The sequence below is a fragment of the Cyprinodon tularosa genome, unplaced genomic scaffold (assembly GCF_016077235.1).
Source record: "Cyprinodon tularosa strain WSP-4 unplaced genomic scaffold, ASM1607723v1 ctg85, whole genome shotgun sequence".
NCBI lineage: Eukaryota > Metazoa > Chordata > Actinopteri > Cyprinodontiformes > Cyprinodontidae > Cyprinodon > Cyprinodon tularosa.
The window spans coordinates 438431-457047 of record NW_024039618.1 but is presented as its reverse complement, the minus strand read 5'-3'; the positions used below and the strand labels follow the sequence as shown (position 1 = coordinate 457047).

Sequence of the window (18617 nt, the reverse complement as noted above, 5' to 3'; positions counted from 1 at the left end):
CACTTATCTTAATAAAGTCTGATTTTAACGATGGTTATATGAATTAAGCTTTAGTTATATATTGTTATTGTTATTATTATCATTATAGTATATTCTGATTATTTAAAACACGTAAACAAGCATTTTGAAATTCAAGCATTTTGACACAACTTAGAGCTATAAATATATTTAAAGCTCAGAAGATTAGATTATTTATCCCTGAATACTGTATAGTTGAGTAGAAAGTTAACTTGTAAGAAAGGCACTCCCTTAATATTGAACAATAATGATAAATGTGTCTAAAGCTTCTTCAAATGGATCTTTAACATTATAAACTTGGTCTGAGTCTAAGAATTTTTAATAACAGATGTTTTGTTTCATTGCTAAATGAAAACTATTATTCCAATTTATCCATATTTACATTCATTGAAGAAACAGCAACTTTGGCTGAGACGTACATGACTGGATGAGGACCAGGCAGTTTCAATAACCTTTCATAGTGAGGAGGGAAGAAAAGCTCCAAACTCATTGCAGGACTTCAGCAAATACTTAAATAAAAGATTGTAAGTCTACAACAAAGGATTGATTTTAAAGTGTTTTACCAATCTCTACCAGTATGCAGGGTGTTTTAACAGTGAAACTAGAGTCCTGTTTGAACAACAACAACATTTAACTACTGTCAACCTAAGATATCCCTATACATTATTCATATATTCATTGTGTGTAGCTCTAATATTTATAAAAAACGGTTATTCTCGGGATATGGGAAACAAGATTCTAGTATGAACCACTCAGATGGAAGTCTAAAAGCAATCACATTTAATTGGTAGTATGAACGACCTTGCCAAAAGGGAATTTTGAAAGAACATTGTAAATGAGCATGAAGACGTCCTCTGTGAACATAGCCTGTATAACATAAAACAAATGCAAGACACACTTGTGCTCCATTTCATTGTTATTGCTGCTGTTGTGTTTGTTGGTACTATTAAAAGTAGTAGTTATCCAGTAATGCATGCAAAGAAAATTTATGAGTTTCGGTATCAATATTTCATAAGCAAATATTACCCTATAACCTGATTATTTTCAACTGTTTTCCAATTTTGTTCTCCTAAATATTTGAAAAGCTATCCACCGCTTTATTCTCTGTTTAGCTGTCAGGGTGAGGAGGTGTAATGTATGTTTCCAGCAGTCTGGAGTGGTCGCAAGATTGTAAGGTCAGTCGAAACACCAGTAAACCTAACAATCATGTTTTTGGACTGTGGGAGGGAGTCCTTTACATGCAGAGAACCCAGCATGTACTGAGAGAACATGCAAACTTCATGCAGAAAGATCCGTACCCACTACCTACAAGACAACAAGAGCTACACAGCACTCTACTGTCCAGCCCTCAGTTGAAATTTGAAGATTTTATTTTACTTAAACCTTAAATACATCAGCACTCCAACAACAAATGTCTCTGGTGCAAGCCATTAGAATTGACAAAGACTCCTAGAAAAGGTCTTCAGAAAAACTGAGAAAAAGTCCTGTTCCTTCTGATTTAAGCATGTGTTTTTGCTTCATCTGGTCTGATGGTTTACACGGGATTTGGAAATTTTACTCCTATTTTAGGTATTAACTGAATCCATCCAGTCAGAAGTAAATTGGGAATACACGAAAAAGAAAAAAAAACAAACAAAAAGGAAACTTTTCTGTTCCTATAATGTTGGGTTTAAAGATGATAGTATACGGGAGAGATAAATTTTATCCTCACCATTTGGATGTGCAGAGACAACATGTCAGCATAATACTTATTATAACAGTTAATGTGGTTTGGAGATCATTTTACTTCATTTAATTTATCAGTTATTTTATACATTTTTTTATTATATTTATTTCTGGACTAAAACCATTTTCATGAGTTCACATAAGTAAAAAGCACAGGGCTTAAAGCAAAAAATATATCCTCCGCCTGAACTTTTTCGACACAGGCAAGAAACTATATGTATATATGTATGTGTGTATTTTCATGGGGTTTTGGGGGCATGGGATTAGAGATTGCATGAATGATTGAAGACTAAATTTGAGTTTTGAAAATCCAATACCAAAAAGGCCTGAAGATGGCAAATGTGCATCTATATCTACCACTTGCCTGAACCATGCTACTGTTGATATCCAGTTTTGCTGCTAAGCGTTGTGTTCACAAAGGAAAGCACACACCCTTATTTTTAACTTGCATACACGGTCATTTATTGATGCTGGTACATCAGCTGTTGCCGTAGCTCCCGGCAGTCGTGTATGTGCGGGCCCGCACGAACAGCAGCTCAATGACCAGGGTCTATCTCATGTTTGCGTAGCACCTTTTTGCCACTGGATGCTTCCTGGAGCACAGCAAGCAGAAGCAAGTGCCTGGTTCACCTAACTTCCTGCGCCAGCTCCTAAATGGCTATAATACTTTAATCCCTGACAGCAGTAGAATAGAATTTAACTTTATTGTCATTACATTGTCACAGTACAAAGCAACAAAATTCACTCTGCATTTAACCCATCCCCTTAGGTAGCAGGGGGCTGCCATTGTGCAGCGCCTGGGGAGTGGTGTGGGGTTAAGGGTCTTGCTCAGGGACCCAGAGAGGCAGACCGTGGGAGTAGGGCTTGAACTCAGAACCTCTGGAAACTAATTACATGAAAGCATTTAAGTTGGTTATCTTAAAAGCAATGAAGCCAAATAACACCCTGTTCAGAGTAAAACAATCCAACACAAACAAAGAAACACAGCCATGATGGTTTTCATGCAGGTATGTTGGCATTACATTATTTTTATGATGGCTAACTTTTAATGCCAGAATGACCAGACTGTACTCATTAGAGAAACATGCTCTAAACCTGAAAGCTATTCTTTAAAATGTAAAGGATATGTTAAAAGCTGGATACAAAGATCAGCTTCAGGCAAGCAGGTTTTTCTCTGGTTGAACTGCCACACTTCAGACCTCTATCATTGCATGTGTCCTTCTCTCATCTACCATGCTGAGAATAAAAGATTTTCCTCCTTTAGGTTTATGCTTTTGCAGTCAGGATCATTTTCACTTGTAGCTTTGATAAATCAGTTGTACTTTTTATTTATACAGTGATTTTCCAACACAAAAGAACATTTTTGGAGCCATTTTGTTTTTGTTGCATAGCATCAGTTTATATTCTGAATTTTATTTAAACGGTACTCAGTGCAGTAAAGTGAAAAAAAAAATCATAGTAAAAAAAAAAGGGCAATTTGTAAAAGTGGCAATAAGTATTTGTCCCTTCTCAGATAAGAGAATCATACAATGAAGTAAAAAAAAACGGTCAATCGAGGCTTTTAATTATAGTTTCCTTGTTTTACTAAGGATAATGTACATGCATTTTTAAACACTGCTGTATTAAACTGATTTAAAAAAAGAACGAAATATAAAACAGTAAAAAAAAAAAAAAAACTGAATTTGGTTATACTGTGTGGAATAGATTCAGAAAAAATACAGCTGTACTGTTGCTGCAGCAGCTCTGTTTGGAGATATTCTGTTTTACCGCACTGCCAAAGCCTTGCTGCAGAACAGTTCACTTCACATTGAGGCCTTGGTCACCCTCTAGTGATAAAACTGGATATAAGAAGAGTTTTGAAAAGCAAGATGAGCTCTGCATAAACCAGTACTTGTTGGGATTCTGCATGCACGAAATTACATTAGCATTTTGAAGCTATGAAATATATTTATATTAAATATATTTAAATTTCCATGTATCCAAGTGGCGAAAGAAAAAAAATATACACTGCAGATCTCTGGATATTAATTAGCTGTCTCTTATAAATAAAAATTATGTTTTGACAAACAGGTCATTAGGTAAAAATACTTACATTCATTTTGTCCCATATGTACCAGTGATGCAAAAACATTTCTGATTGTCTTTTGACACATTCTGCCACCCAGTAATGATGAGGAACTGCCTGCATCAATACTTTAACAAATATCAGTAGTTAAAAAGACTCAGGGTTAGAAAAATAACCACAACTTACTAAAACCAATGTTTTCCGTATCTAAAAGTCCTCACTGCTTTCTGTCTATCATGCTTCAGCGGGATTTCAGACAGTCATGCATCACTGCAACCTCAGCTGGCTGAGTAGCCATCTGAGTCAAAGTCCGAGGCATCATCCACTGCAGAACCACTTAGTGGCGGGTACGGCCTTGGCTGATCCAGGTTGATGTAAGTAACCTTAAGGTTGATGTAGTGTTCTCCTTCCAGGCCAGACAGGATTTGGTCAACTTCTGCCACCAAGCTGTGGAAACTGGGTCTGCATTCAGGTTCTGGGTCCCAGCAAGCCAGCATGATGGAATATCTGTGGACGATTTTAGGAAAATAATTAAGAATGCAAATGTGGAAACAAATTAAGAAGGATTCAATAATAAAGTGACAAACAGAGACTTATAACACGGTAGTACATACAAAATCCTAAAAGTGCCCACTACTAATCAGTTATTTTAAGTAAGCCTGCCTGTTTGAGCTAAAGTTCACCTTGTTTGCTAGATAATTAAACTTTACTCATCTTCATAAAATGAATTAAGCTGAATAGATATAGTATGTGAACAGGAAATACCATAGCATGCCATGGAGTCTCGAGTGGATTTAGGTATATACTTTTACTGGAAGATTATAAGATTAAATGAACCTGCTGTTTCTCTGCCAAAAAAGAAAATAAACAAAGCATGGTACGGTCCCAACTATGTGTCACCCGACTGTCTTTATGACTTTTTCTCTTGACTGCCTTTCAGTTTAGTTGGACTATAATTTGTTTTTAGCTGAGAATGAGATGCACATATGTGTATTTTATTTACTAATTCTGTGACCATTGAAGTCATTGGGTTATATCAAGTAACATCACTGAAGGGGCTGAACACAAATACAAACAGTTTATACAAAACAAACTAAAATCCTTGTTTCTTTTTAGTTCCACTTACAGCCGATAATATACCTAAAAAAAGGATTTTAAAAGGGGAAAAAAAACCTTTTTCTTATTTTATTTGATAGATTTGTGAGCTAATGGGCTGCTTACATAGTATCTGGGCAATACTGTGGCTGTGGAAGTCTTCGTCCCTTAAGCAAGTAGTGTGTGATGTCATACGGATCCACGTCCGGATATGGGCTGGCTCCTCTGGTTATCAGTTCCCACATTAAGATGCCGTAAGACCACTGGAAACAAAAATGAAAATAGATTAAAGTGAATCTAAACTATTTCAGAAGGATAAAAGATTGTTTGCCATTGTTATGCAGAACCACAGTTTTTCTCCCCTAGGTTGTTAGATAGAAAACCTATTTGAATGCAGGACTGTTGGGTTTTGCAAAAATTTAATGGATCAAACTTCTGTTTTCTTTTTACCACTATTTCTATCATTTTATTTCACAGAAAAACAGTATTCTGTACATTTATACTGTAGATTTAACAATGATTTGAATGCAACCTTCTCATCTCAACAAAACAAATAACCTTTCATGTTTTACAAAAGAAATAAAGTTTAAGGAAAAATAAATAATTTTAAAAGAAGGTATCCTAAACTGCAGCATTAAGGATATTTCATTGAAACCTAGTTATATTATAGTTAGGTCTAAGTTTCCATTGATTCCACTGGTAGAATTATTTTTATCAGGGGCGGATTAAGAAATTTTGGCCCCCTGGGCCTGACATGGTCTTGGCCCCTCAACCCCCCGCGCGTGCGGGCGCACACACACGCACGCACTATGCAAGAAATACTGTATACTGTGAACAGACATTGCACACTGTCGTGTACAGAAGAGTGCACATACTGCACACACACTATTAGGTATACCACACAGACACTGACAAGCACAGGTTTCACACAGACACAGGGGGAGGGGATAAATGGCCTAAAAATAAACATTTTGGAAAATGATTATGCCCACTTCAGTGATGGTGCATTGGGTCATTTAAGAGATATTATGTATTGGAAGTTGGTAGCTATCATGAAATAAACCCCCCACCCCACCCAAAAAACTAAATCGGACATGATTTTTGCCCCCTTTTCCTCCCTTCTATCATTAAAAATAAAATAATATCTTAGGAAAACACTTTGGCATAACGGCAGCTGTGCAGCAAATTGAGGCTCAAAGTCTGTATCTATTTGTGGTTAAGCTTGAGGAGAAGGAGAAAGGTAAAATGATAACATGCATCGGAGAGCACCACAAAGAAAGGTGTAGGCCAGTTCATGGTACAAGGGCTGCATGCAGGTCAAGATAGCCCATTTCCAAGAATGCTATAGTGGCTGGACAGGCACTGGACATGTCCTGAACTCAGTGTCAGACGTGGCTGCCGAATACTTGGATGAAGTGAAGCAGCTGACAGATCTCATGCTGCCCCATCTGAAGACTGTCCTGGCCAGGCAGAGGATGGATGAGGAGACCTTCCCAAAGGACCCTGTCAGTGAACAGGCTAGTAACATTGATGGCACCCCTGTGCACAACATTGGGATTGAGAGACAATGTGGCAAGGTGGCAGTGGCGGCTGGTGAAAACTATTTTTGGTGGGGCTGATATAGCCTAGTGTATGTCTCCAACTAATCCGGAATAAGAATTCAAATAAACAATTGGACAATACATACAATTTAACAGTAATGATTTAATTTACTATATAATAACAGTAACAGTGATGATTTGGGTCACTGTGACGGGGTTCTTTGGCCTCCAAGAATCCAGTCTCAGTCGGGTTACCGGTGTTGGTGATTTATTGAGCTCAAAAACTCAAAACAGGGTGCAAAAGAAACTAAACATGTACAAGATACTCTGGGCCTCAGCCTCCCTCCAGTTACCAGCAATGTAACAAAGAAACAGAAAACAAAAATTGCCGCTTTTCTTCCCACAGCCCTCATTAAATAGTTTAAGCCCCTCACATCAGGCTCTCTTATTTCTGATTTCTTCTCATTAATCAGTTTTGTCCATATATTACCTCCACAAACAATTGATGTACAAAAACAAATAATTTTTACAACTTAATTCTTTTACACAGATTCATTGACTTATTCAATTACACCAAACTGGGTTTGAACCCAGCAAAGACGCAGCCAGACTGAAGATGACAAGTCCCCGTAGCATAAACACGTACACCCACACACACGGCTAACCCCACTGAAATATTAAGTGTGCACCCTCAATATGCCAGCAGGTAACCAGGAACAGCTTGTGTGTTTTAAGTTCATGGAGCTACTGGTCTCAGCGCGAGTGTATTGGTCCTCACAAACACAGTATAACAGGAATGTGTGTGTGGCGCGCAAAGTTAGAGAGGTTGTTTTAAGCGACGAGGTGGATTCGTCACAGTCACAATAACCATGACATGAAATGTTCATATCCTACAACAGGGATATTCTTCTGGCAAACGGGTAGATAAATAAGGATCTCACCGAATTTGGTGGAAGCTGCATCTCGGTCGTTACATTCGCCATCTTCCCTCTAACTGTCTGCACCTGCGCTTGGGTTCAGAAGCCTGTTAAAGCGCAGTATTTTCAGCGCCCCAAGACCATAAAGTTCTGAGACGCTGATTGGCCATTAAATTCACCTAGCAATAGTACATGATTGACAGATTCTCTGCAAATGTGGGTCAGTCTGATCACAGCCCCCAGAACAGAGACGGTAGGAGTCTGTCTGTGGAAATCCACAAATTAATGACAATAGATAGGGAAATGTAGTTTATATAATTTGTTTTGCTTATAGGTACACAGTCTAGAGAGTAAAACTGACATTTATGAGTTAATTTCTAAAAATATATTTTACGTTTCTCTCTTCTTATCAGGGAGGGCGGTGCCCCAGCGCCCCCTATGGGCCGGCTGCCACTGCAAGGTGGACTACAAACTGAAGAAGTTGGGCACACTGAACGCAGTCAATAGGTCAATAATTTTACAGAAGTGCCAGGAGCTTCAGAGGTTTCAAGGCAGCAGCACAAGCAAAAAGGGAGGTTGAACTCAACTGGAGTAAATTCATGAAGGCAAAATTCGAGAGTAGGGCAGATGAGAAACAAGAGATGGCTCAAAGAAAGGAGAGTAAGAGACTAGACATGCTGGACACACTGAAATCTTGTGATGGCCCCTTCACGATAGTGGGGAAGTTGAAAAGTTCCTTGTGGATGAAAGTCTGCACAAGAATGCAAAGCTGCAGAGAATGAAGCTTGAGGTTCAGTTTGCCAGAGAAAGCACCAAGCTTCTGCCTAAAGTCAATCCTATCTTCACAATCCAGGTGACACTTCCCAGAAATGGCGAAAGTGCAATTCTCCAAGTCATAATGGATACTTAGAATTTTATGGTGGTGGTAAGTATTCATGAAAACAGGTAGCCTAACATTAGTGAATGGGTGAATTCTGGAAATAACCTAAAAATCTTACACAGTGCACCTTTAAGCAAGGGGTTTCTTTCGTGCTTTCAATTTTGCAAAATCATCCACCACATCATTGAAGTCCAACTCTCTTGTCAGCTCACTCTCAATTGCCATTAGAGATAACGCATTTAATCTTTTCTGAGTCATTCTTGTGCGCAGCTCATTTTTTACTCTTGACAAAAGAGAGAATGAGCGTTCTCCCTCACAGTTACTGACCGGTAGAGTGAGAAAAATCTGTAGCGCAATGTATGTATTAGGAAACGTAGGCTGTAGTCCAAAATGTATTATTGTTTTGAGCAGTCCTGAAGGGGTCCTCTCCTCATCAGTGTTGTTGAGCTGTATAAAAGATTTGAACTGTATAAGCTCCTGTCCAAGACTTTCATTGAGGTCAGATGGGTATCAGTGAGAATCTTGGCCTTGAGAAGGACTGAAGCATTGGACTCTGTATCCAAAGAGAAAAGGACACTGAACAAATTGTTCAGATGTTTGTAGGCCTCCAGACGGTGATTAAGGCTTGAACTCAGTTGATCAATAGAGGCAATAAATGTCTCTATTTGAAACAGTTGCCTTCCCTCAAGCACAACATCTGGGGATGCTGATTCATCAGCAAACTTTTTACATTTCCTCGTCCGTTCAGCCCTGTAAGATGGGGTGCCACCCAACATGTTTAAGGCTTTCTGCTCAAAATGATCAAATAGATCTCTTTGGGAGAGAACAAAGGTGCGCAGAGATTCCAGCAATCTAACTGCTGTACCAAGGTCCATGTCTACTTTTTGAAGTTGCAGACTTGTGGCCTGAAATCTGGACAGAACAGTGTCCCAAAAGCCTGCCATGAAGGCCATCTCAAGTGAATCCAGCTTCCGCACTAGACTGTCAGCTTCAGTTCGTGTGTCTCGTTTCTCGTTTCGCATTATCATAAGCCTGCCCCCTGCAATTTGACAGCTCTAACCCTAGATTTTCCAACACAGACATGACACAGTTAGCCAAACTTTCACCTGTATGGCTAGTAATGGGCTCAAAACCCACAAAGCGTTCAACAACACTGCCCTCTTTGCTAACAAAACGGAATATGAATGTCAATTGGTCCACATGAGATAAATCCGGGGTTGAATCCACAATGATAGAGTAGTATTTGCTTGCTTGCAGTTCATCTGTTATAGCCTGTTTGGTTTTTGCACCCATCAATTCAATGAATTCCTCACAAATGGTGGAGGACAGATATGAGATATTACCTCGACCCATCTGCCCAAATCCTTTAGAAAGGGATCAAATTCAGCCAGGACCTCCAGAATACCAAGGTAGTTCCCATTGAGAGGAGACCCTAACGATTCATTTTTACCCCTAAATGCAAGGCCCCTTTCTGCAAGGAATTTAATGACTGCAACAACTCTTTGTAACACCTGCCTCCAATAGCTGCTCTCTGCCTGAAACTGTTTGAACAGGTCTGCATCAACTGTGGCACCTTTGGCGCGGTTCAAGACTGCTTGCATGCAGGTTATGTGCTCAGCACTTCGCTCATGTTCACCAAATCTTTCTGAGTGTTTCCAATCACAATAGCCTGTCACAAAAGAATGCGTTTTTGGGGAAAACAGTTTGCATGCAAAGCAGTAAACATTACCAGTAGAGGGAGAGTACATCAGCCACTCTGTTTGTACTCGTTGTCCATTGGGCAAGTGTGACGTAAAATGTTCATTGTTTAGGCATCGGGTTTTGCCTCCTAGCCCACTGTTCCTCACAGAAGCTGGATAATGGCTGTGACGGTTGTGAAATGATTTTGCACCTCTTTGAATAAGAACTTCCTTCATTGACTCAGTGAGGGTCTCAGCCCATTTAGCGGGATCACTAGGTAGAGTTGTCACTGTAGATGGTGTTGAAGAAAGATTCAGCTCATTTTCTATGCTGTCCAGAGGTGCAGTGACCTCACATTCATCCGAGCAACTGGCTACTGCTGAATTGGTTGAATCATAAGCATCAGAAGCATTTGGTTCAGTGTCTACACTTGTAGTGGTCTCAGGATCTTGGGAGCTACATGCTAGCTCAGGTGCATTGCTAACCTTAGCTGAATTTGCAGTAGCATTTATAGAATTGCTTTCAGCAGATGTCTTTGTACTGAAGAAGCTGGAGATATTTGGAACACTCTCAAGTAAAACTGATTCCTTTTTTTTCTTTTCTTGCTGAATTTTTTTTCTAGCTCCTCCACTTAAATGTTTATGATCCATATTTCCCTTCTTTCTTTGCACATTGGCTCTTTGCCTATCACAACAGATAAACCAACTATGTGTGTGTGTGTGTGTGTGTGTGTGTGTGTGTGTGTGTGTGTGTGTGTGTGTGTGTGTGTGTGTTTGTGTGAGTTTGTTTGTGTGTTTAGGATCGGTGCTGCTTCCTTCAAGTGTGTGAGGTGATTTAGAAAACTAGCAACCCAGCATCAACACTCCAAAGCAGAGAATAACAGCTTACTAGCATAGACAATTGAGAGCAGAGAATCAACTGATTCGTCTGATAGACAGCAGGAGAGCAGAGTGGTCAGTGATGATCGAATCAAGAAAATGTCTAAATGGCAAGGGAACAGACTGATTTGTACTGAGGAGAAAGAGAGAGAGAGCCAATTACAGTGAAATATATTCCAAAAGAGCCAAGTGACTAGCTGAAGGCAGGGACAAATGCCTTGGAGTGACCAACAAGAGTGCAAAGTACCAAATGGCAAAATGTGGGAAGACCAACAGGCAGATCTGCTTTTACCACTTATCTTCACAACCAAAAAGTCGCTAAATGATTTTTTTAGTCGCTAGCCAGGTATGGCCAAAAGACACGAAATCTAGCGGCAAAGTCGGTCAATCACACTGACAGTGAAACAAATATTTTGAAAAGATAATAATTGTACAACTTTGTGCACTTTTGTCTTCTATCTAAATATTTTCACAAAGGACACCAAAATGTTGCTATCTGCAGGCAGCTTGCTAGCTATGATGGCAGCAACGATGTCTGCCAGACAGGAGAGAGTGGTCAGTGACGATCGAATCGAGAAAATGACAAAATGGGTCAAAGACCAAAAAGTTATTAACTGACAGCAGTGACAAATGTCAGACTGTAAACTTTTTCGAAAGAAAAGGACAAAATGGGAAGATGCTGATAGTAACAGGAAAATGGAAAATATAAGAATTTCCAAGTAATGCTCAACTCAAGTGTGTGTGTGTGTGTGTGTGCGCGCGCGTTAAACTTCTTGTTGAATGATTTCAAATTATCTCTGAGTCTGAACTGAGGGAAAGGAAACCAAATTTTGAGCAGTCTCTCACGAGTTCAAAATACCAAATGAGGAGATTCTAAAAGAACAGACCGGTTTATGAAAGACTCGATGGGGGAGGGGCACAGCTAAGAATACTTGAGTGAGATTCTGTGATCCAAATTCGAGATAGAGCTTTTTGATAATGATAATTTGTCAGAGTAAGGTTGTGTAATCAAAATTTGAGAATGAGCTTTGTCAATCAATCAAGAATATTTGCATTAAGTTCTGTGATCAAAATTCAGAAACAACCTTTAATAATTGATAAAGAATATGTGAGTGAGGTTGTGTGATCCATCCAATTTGAGAATTAGCTTTGATAATAATGATTGAGAGCCTCTGGCCCTCTGTGGATCATGGCCGCGGGGCCAATTTTGCCTGGCCCCTTGGGGCCTCTGTGGGTCGTGGCCGCGGGGCCAAGTTGGCCTGGCCCCTTGGGGCCTCTGACCCTCTATGGATCGGGGCCAAGTTGGCTGACCCCTCGGGGCCTCTGGCCCTCTATGGATCATGGCCGCGGGGCCAAGTTGGCCTGTCCCCTTAGGACCTCAGGCCCTCTGTGGGTCGCGGCCGCGGGGCCAAGTTGACCTTGCCCCTTGGGGCCTCTTACCCTCTATGGATCGTTGCCGTGGGGCCAAGTTGGCCTGACCCCTTAGGACCTCAGGCCCTCTGTGGGTCGTGGCCGCGGGGCCAAGTTGACCTGGCCCCTTGGGGCCTCTGGCCTTCTGTGGCTTACGGCCGCGGGGCCAAGTTGGCCTGACCCCTTAGGACCTCAGGCCGTCTGTGGATCGTGGCCGCGGGGCCAAGTTGACCTGGCCCCTTGGGGCCTCTTACCCTCTATGGATCTTGGCCGCGGGGCCAAGTTGGCCGGGCCCCTTGGGGCCTAAGATTATTATTTTTGCAAAAGCAGTTTTGCTTGGGTCGCGGCCGCGGGGCCAAGTTGGCCTGGCCCCTTGGGGCCTCTGGCCCCCTGGGCCTGGGCCCGGTAGGCCCGGTCATTAATCCACCTATGATTTTCATGGATCATGTCTGAGTCCATTATACCCTAATGGAATTAACCTGCCTTTTATGTGTCCAAACTAATGTTTTCCCATGTTTATCTAATTAGGACGGTTCCTCTGTCAGGATAAAAAGCCATCTTCATAGGGGTGGAACGATTCACAAAATCCACGGTTCGGTTCGATTCACGGTTTCTGGTCACGGTTTTCGGTTCAATTCGATACATGTTGATTGTTACACCGAAATTCCATAAAAAATTATGAAATTAATGAAAAAATCCCCCCAAAAATAATGGATTGTAATTATTTTAAATGATCCGCGGAAACCCTGGATCATTTCCGTATGTTTTGCTGCTTTGAATTTAATCATCTGGCGCATGCTCTCTAACCTGACAACAGCCAGATGCATGTCGCTCAGCCACATGCATCTGGCTGTTGTCAGGTTACATGCTCTCTACCATCTCCAAGGAACTCAGAGGGGAGCAGACGAAGCCACAGCGGGGGCTGTAGGCTTTGCTTTGAGCAGCCAGTCTGGAGCGCAGCGGGGCGGAGCGGGGGTTGCTGACGGAGTATGAGGGATTTCGGGGTTAGCATGACATGTTGCTGTTAGCATAAACAAAACGTGTTGCACAATGCTTGCACACTGTTGCACTTTTATCCACAACTTTCTTTCCGCTGTCATCGTAGGTCACTCTAAATGCAAAGCACTCCCATACAGCAGACCTATAAAGTGCTGCTGGCGCGTCTTCCAACTCCTGTTCTTTCCCACTCGCCAGTCCCACACAATTCTCCACAACAACTGATTTTTTTCCCTGCTACACTTGGCTAAGCTGCTTCGCTTCTTCTTCTTCTTGTTTACTACTGGCGGTTGGCTTTGGTCGCAGTACCGCCACCTTCTGCTCTGGAGTGTAATCGCTTCCTCTATGAGAAAAAGGAGCAGCGCATGAACCGAACGAAACACACGCGAACCGAACCGAGACAGTCGAACCGAAAGATTCTGACGGTTTTCATAAATTGTCCCATCCCTATATGTGGCAAACATTTGGGTACGCAATGAGAACAGTGTCCTTGATCGTAGAACATACAGTAGTGTAATATTTTGATAAGGCTGGAGCCATGGATGTCACCTCATATTCAAAGGTGTACAGTAGTAGCCATTCAAAATGTCCCCACTTTCCTTGATAGCCCCTTGGCTGGTCCCCTAAGATACCTTTTTTAAACATTAATCTTTGTACTAAAATATTCTTTCTGTCATGATTTGTGTACATTAAGTTCTAGAGAGAGGCGCCTTCTCCTGTCCAGACCCTGTAATTCAGTTAAAGGGTGGAGTCAGAGTAAAAAAATATGCATGCCCAGAAGAAGGAGGGGGTCACTCCAGTGGCTGGAAGTTGGCTGCCATTTGGCTGGTGTTTGACTGGAAAGGGCCATTTTGAATGGCTTCTACTGTATGATGTAATGATGGGATGCTGGATACTGGAGTTTTATATAATGCATCTTTAACTGGGATTCGGTGCCGTTTTAATGAAGCGAGACCGGTTGGTAAGTGCTGCCTTCGGTAACTAAGCAGCTTCTCTGATCCGAGTAGGATTACAACTTCTGTCAAAATCTGTTTTCATATCTCATGGTTATTTTATACATATACATTATGACGTGTAACTGAAAGAGTTTTTCACCCAAGTGATCCCTTCTTCCTGCCCTGACCTGAATGTAGAGTAACTTGTGGAGAGCCACTGAAGGACCAACCCCACAGCTGTGTCCACACAGAGGTGAGGAGATTCCTTTTTAAATATCTCCAATGCTTTTTGAGGGGTTCGATGCGCTTCGGGCTCTCAGGCCGCCTGAAAGTGTGCAACAAAAAAAAGTGTTTTTTGAGCATCTGAATCTACCGAAGTACAATTTGAACTTCTGAGAAAATACGTTGTCCCACATTGGGCATGAAAACCCAAATAATTAAAATCTCTGTTAATTAAATAGAAAATTCTCTGGACTGAGTAACATTACAATTTCTATAAAAATCTGTTGTCCTGTCTCATGGTTATTTAATACATTAAGAAGTGTTGTTTAAAAAGTTTGTCCTGAGTGATTTCTTCTCAGGAAAAGCAGCGGAGAGAGAAAGCTTCAAGGTCTAAACAACCAAGCTTTCTTTTACACCATGGTGTGTTCCCTTTTTTAATAAAAATTATCAAAGGTTTCAAAATTTATTCAAGGACTGTTAATTTATTTTTAAAAAAATAATTCATCATCTTAAATGCAATACATTACAATTGTGCTAATCTGACCAACGGTTGTAAAGGGCATATAAAGATCCATCAACCTTTTGACCAGTAGCATTAAAAATCTATAATTTTAAGGCTTGATGGGCTTTCATAATAAATGTATTTTGTTATAGGAGTAGAATGATCATCATTGCACCTTCGGGCATATGTATAGACAATATTGTTTGCACTAAATTGTTATGCACTATTGCTATGGCCAATTTTATAAAGTCCTTTTAGATGAACATTTATTTCATATTTATGTGACATTAGACAGATCATTCTAAAATATTTTTTTCAACTTCTTTTTCAAGGAGGAAGCAGAGCAGCCACTTATAAAATGATAAAATTAGGCCTATCTTAAATAAAGTCTTTTTTGTCACAGGTTCCTATAGGGATGTTAGAGGTGGTAATTGATCCTTTCCATGTTATCACAGAGCAGTAAAGTTGGTCATTTCTACAATTTTGAAGAAAAAAAATTCTTAATATGTCTTATTCTAAAGAAGAACCTTCAAAAGACATCAGTCTCCCCTCATTAAAGAGATTTCCCTTTGTACAAAACTGTTGATATCCGAAATCCAGAACCTTGCATCCATCTTTCCTTGTATATCTTCCCATATAGAGCTAAATTAGGAAATGTTGTCCTATATTTATCCTTTTTACCACATAGGAAATGTAAACTATATTACAAACTTTAGAATTATTAGTTTCATAATTTAATTTCAATGAAATTACATACATCTATGTATCATGTGGCAACACGGCTGAACTTGATCAAATGCATTTTATATAGATTATTCTTCAATGAGTAAAAAACTTAATTGTGCACAGTTGTGTTGCAAAATAATAACAGTAAAAGTTAATTCATTTAGGTCTTCCTGCCTCTATAAACAGGAATAATGATAGGCAAAGTTATTGTAATTTTTCTACGTATTTCAAATACATTAACTTTCCTTTCAACTTTAACATTTTAGCACACATTCCTGCAGATGGCACTAGAGGGATGTTTTGAGATAAATACAGAAATTGAGGAAGAAATTTAATATTTACAATATTTCTTCTTACAGTAATTGATGTTGGAAGAGATGACCATCATTCCAATTCTTGGTTGCTACTACTAATGTATTTAAGTTAGCTAATACATTATTCTCTGACAACGGCACTGTTTTTGATACATAAATAGATAAGCTCCAAAGTAATAAACTTTGCATTGTACTTGGTTGAAAAGTAGGAAGCTAAAAAAGAAAACAAAGCTTTGTAATTTGAAAGTAATTTACAAATGTTGGAAGAAAAAAATCCCTCGTTTTCTCAGTTAGATCATAGTATCACTCAGAGCAGTGCCCTAGTTACCAAAAAAACACAAACAAAAAAATATTTTGGACGGTCAGTATTTTTTTCCATGGCAACAATCCATGGAACTCTGAATCCTGAATTTAAGGTGAATTCAAACAAGGGTTGTTTCAGATATGATCTGAAATATTTCCCTAGAAAGAGATCAGATGTTTAATCGACATTATTCACTTTGAAATGCTTATATGCACTTTTGACTTTTTCCTAACTCTTTGTTTAAATCATTGATTTTGTAAAGGCCATTCTAGGTACAAGTATAGCAAATTATCTACAACTACAAATGCCACAGACGTATAAGTTAGATACATATTTACAAGAGATTAGATGAACCACACTCACCACATCTGACTTTGTAGTGAACTTCTGTGTCTGAAGGCTTTCAATTGCCATCCACTTCACTGGCAGCTTTGCCCTTTGGTGATTCTGAATGCTGTAGTACTCCTTGTCATAGACGTCTCTTGCCATGCCAAAGTCAGCTACTTTAACGGTGAAGGTTTCATCAAGCCTATAAAGAGGAAACAGTGAACATTCATCTATCTCATTCAGTTATTTGTAAAGTATGCTGCAAAAAAATCTAAGTAGGTCAATTTTCCTAAAGAGCATTTTTTTTCTTGAATCAAGCAGGTAAGTGTAACACTTTGCCAATGAAATGAGGCAATTTACATTCAAATGAGAAAAAACTGCAGTCTCTTCTTTCAATTGCATAATATCTAATTATCTTATTTTATTCTTATTATAAGGTTTTAGATTGTTTTTGCAGTGTAAACAAATATTTCAAATAGTTCGCAGTTTTCAATAAAAATCTATCCAAGCTCAACAACAAAATATACTAAATACATCTCAACAAGTTTTTCTAAATAATTTGGGTAAAAGTACAATTTATACCCTTCGAATTCTCTGACTACAAAAATAACTGCAAATGTGTGTTTTCTTTTTCACAAGTATTTCTCTTTATTTAGATCAATTTTCTAATGCTATAGTGTCATAGAAATTCTACAGTATGATGCTGCCACCACCATGTTTCATAGTGGGCACAGTGTGTTTAGGGTAGGTGCAATGTTGATTTTGTATCCTAGACTCAGCCTAGAAGAGAACTGGTTCTCCGGCCGTCTTCCACATGTGATTGGGCATAAGGAAAATCATTTACAGTGGCATACTGTAAATGATTGACTCCTCTTCCACCTCTCCAGTAAAGACCAATGTACAAAAGTAATATTTATCTTGACAGATTCTCTCACTTCCAGATTTAGCCTAGGCTTCTAGATTTTTTTTCTATTTAAATCTTAGCTTGTAATATGTAGACAGGCATATATGGTTAAATGAACAATGGTACTGTATCTTTGTTTTTTAATAAGTGGTTGTACAGTCCTCCATGAGCTGTTTATAGCTTTACAAATCATTATAACTATATTCTTTATGCTTTATCTCAGAACTGTTTGCTCTGTTCCGTAATGATTTTTCAATATGTCGGTTTTTTTATCAAAAAATATTAAACAAAGTCCCGAGTCAATTAAAGAATATCCCAATTTTGTACTGAAAATAAGTTAAACAGCTGGATGCTCGTTATAAAGCAGTTGAGTACTTAAGGTATTATGTTGCACTGGAATTTATTTAGGAGTATCAGAGTAAATAGGGTCAAATAACATGTTACATGTTTATGCTACAGGCTATAAATTGTTAATAAAATTCTGTCTTCTTTTGTACTGTTTCAATACTAAGTTAATTAAGAGCAAGACATTCCACTAAATAGAATAAAGTTTGATGTAACATAGCATTAATCTGGGTTTGATTCACACTCACATGCAGTTTCTTGCAGCCAAGTCTCTGTGAACAAACTTTTTTTGAGCCAAGTATTCCATACCCTTGGCAACCTGAAGCCCAAACCCAATCAGATCCTTCACTGTTGGGTTCTGTGGGAAACAAACAAATACATATAGAAAACTGGTTTGTAGCACATTCATTTGAGCTGAAAGTATAGAAAGTAAGTAATGAACTTGCCCTTTTCTCGGATCGGATGAAATGGCGCAAATCTCCATGTTTCATGTATGGCAGAACCACCAGAGGAAGTCCTTCCTTGGGCAGCATGATGCCCAGCAGGGACAGTATGTTGGGGTGGTGAAATTCTTTCATGATAATTCCTTCTCTCAGGAACTGGTCCACTTCAACCAAATCTGTGATTCCTGTTAATATAAGTTGGTTTTAATAGTAAAGGTCCATTGAGATAATTAAGCTGGGCAATTAATTGCATTTGCAGTATTATGGCATGGAAACAATAAACCTATGCTTTAAAATTCTTCATACTTTTGGTTAGTGCAGATAAAAAAAATCAAAATTAAATCACAGTTGCAATTTTGATTAAAGAAAAAAAATCACTATTTAAATTTT

General features: G+C 39.2%; 1 protein-coding gene across 1 annotated transcript in view; it reads right to left on the bottom strand.

Moving 5' to 3' along the window:
• Positions 1 to 3384: 3384 nt before the first annotated feature.
• Positions 3385 to 18617, bottom strand: part of LOC119775096 (macrophage-stimulating protein receptor-like) — a 38166-nt gene continuing 22933 nt past the window's right edge. Inside the window, exons 17-21 of the mRNA XM_038272981.1 lie at positions 18231 to 18412; positions 18033 to 18142; positions 16572 to 16737; positions 5030 to 5166; positions 3385 to 4315 (exon numbers count right to left, since the gene is read on the bottom strand). Coding sequence (XP_038128909.1) covers positions 4087 to 4315; positions 5030 to 5166; positions 16572 to 16737; positions 18033 to 18142; positions 18231 to 18412 — 824 coding nt within the window. The 3' untranslated portion in view covers positions 3385 to 4086. The remainder of the gene's footprint in view (positions 4316 to 5029; positions 5167 to 16571; positions 16738 to 18032; positions 18143 to 18230; positions 18413 to 18617) is intronic.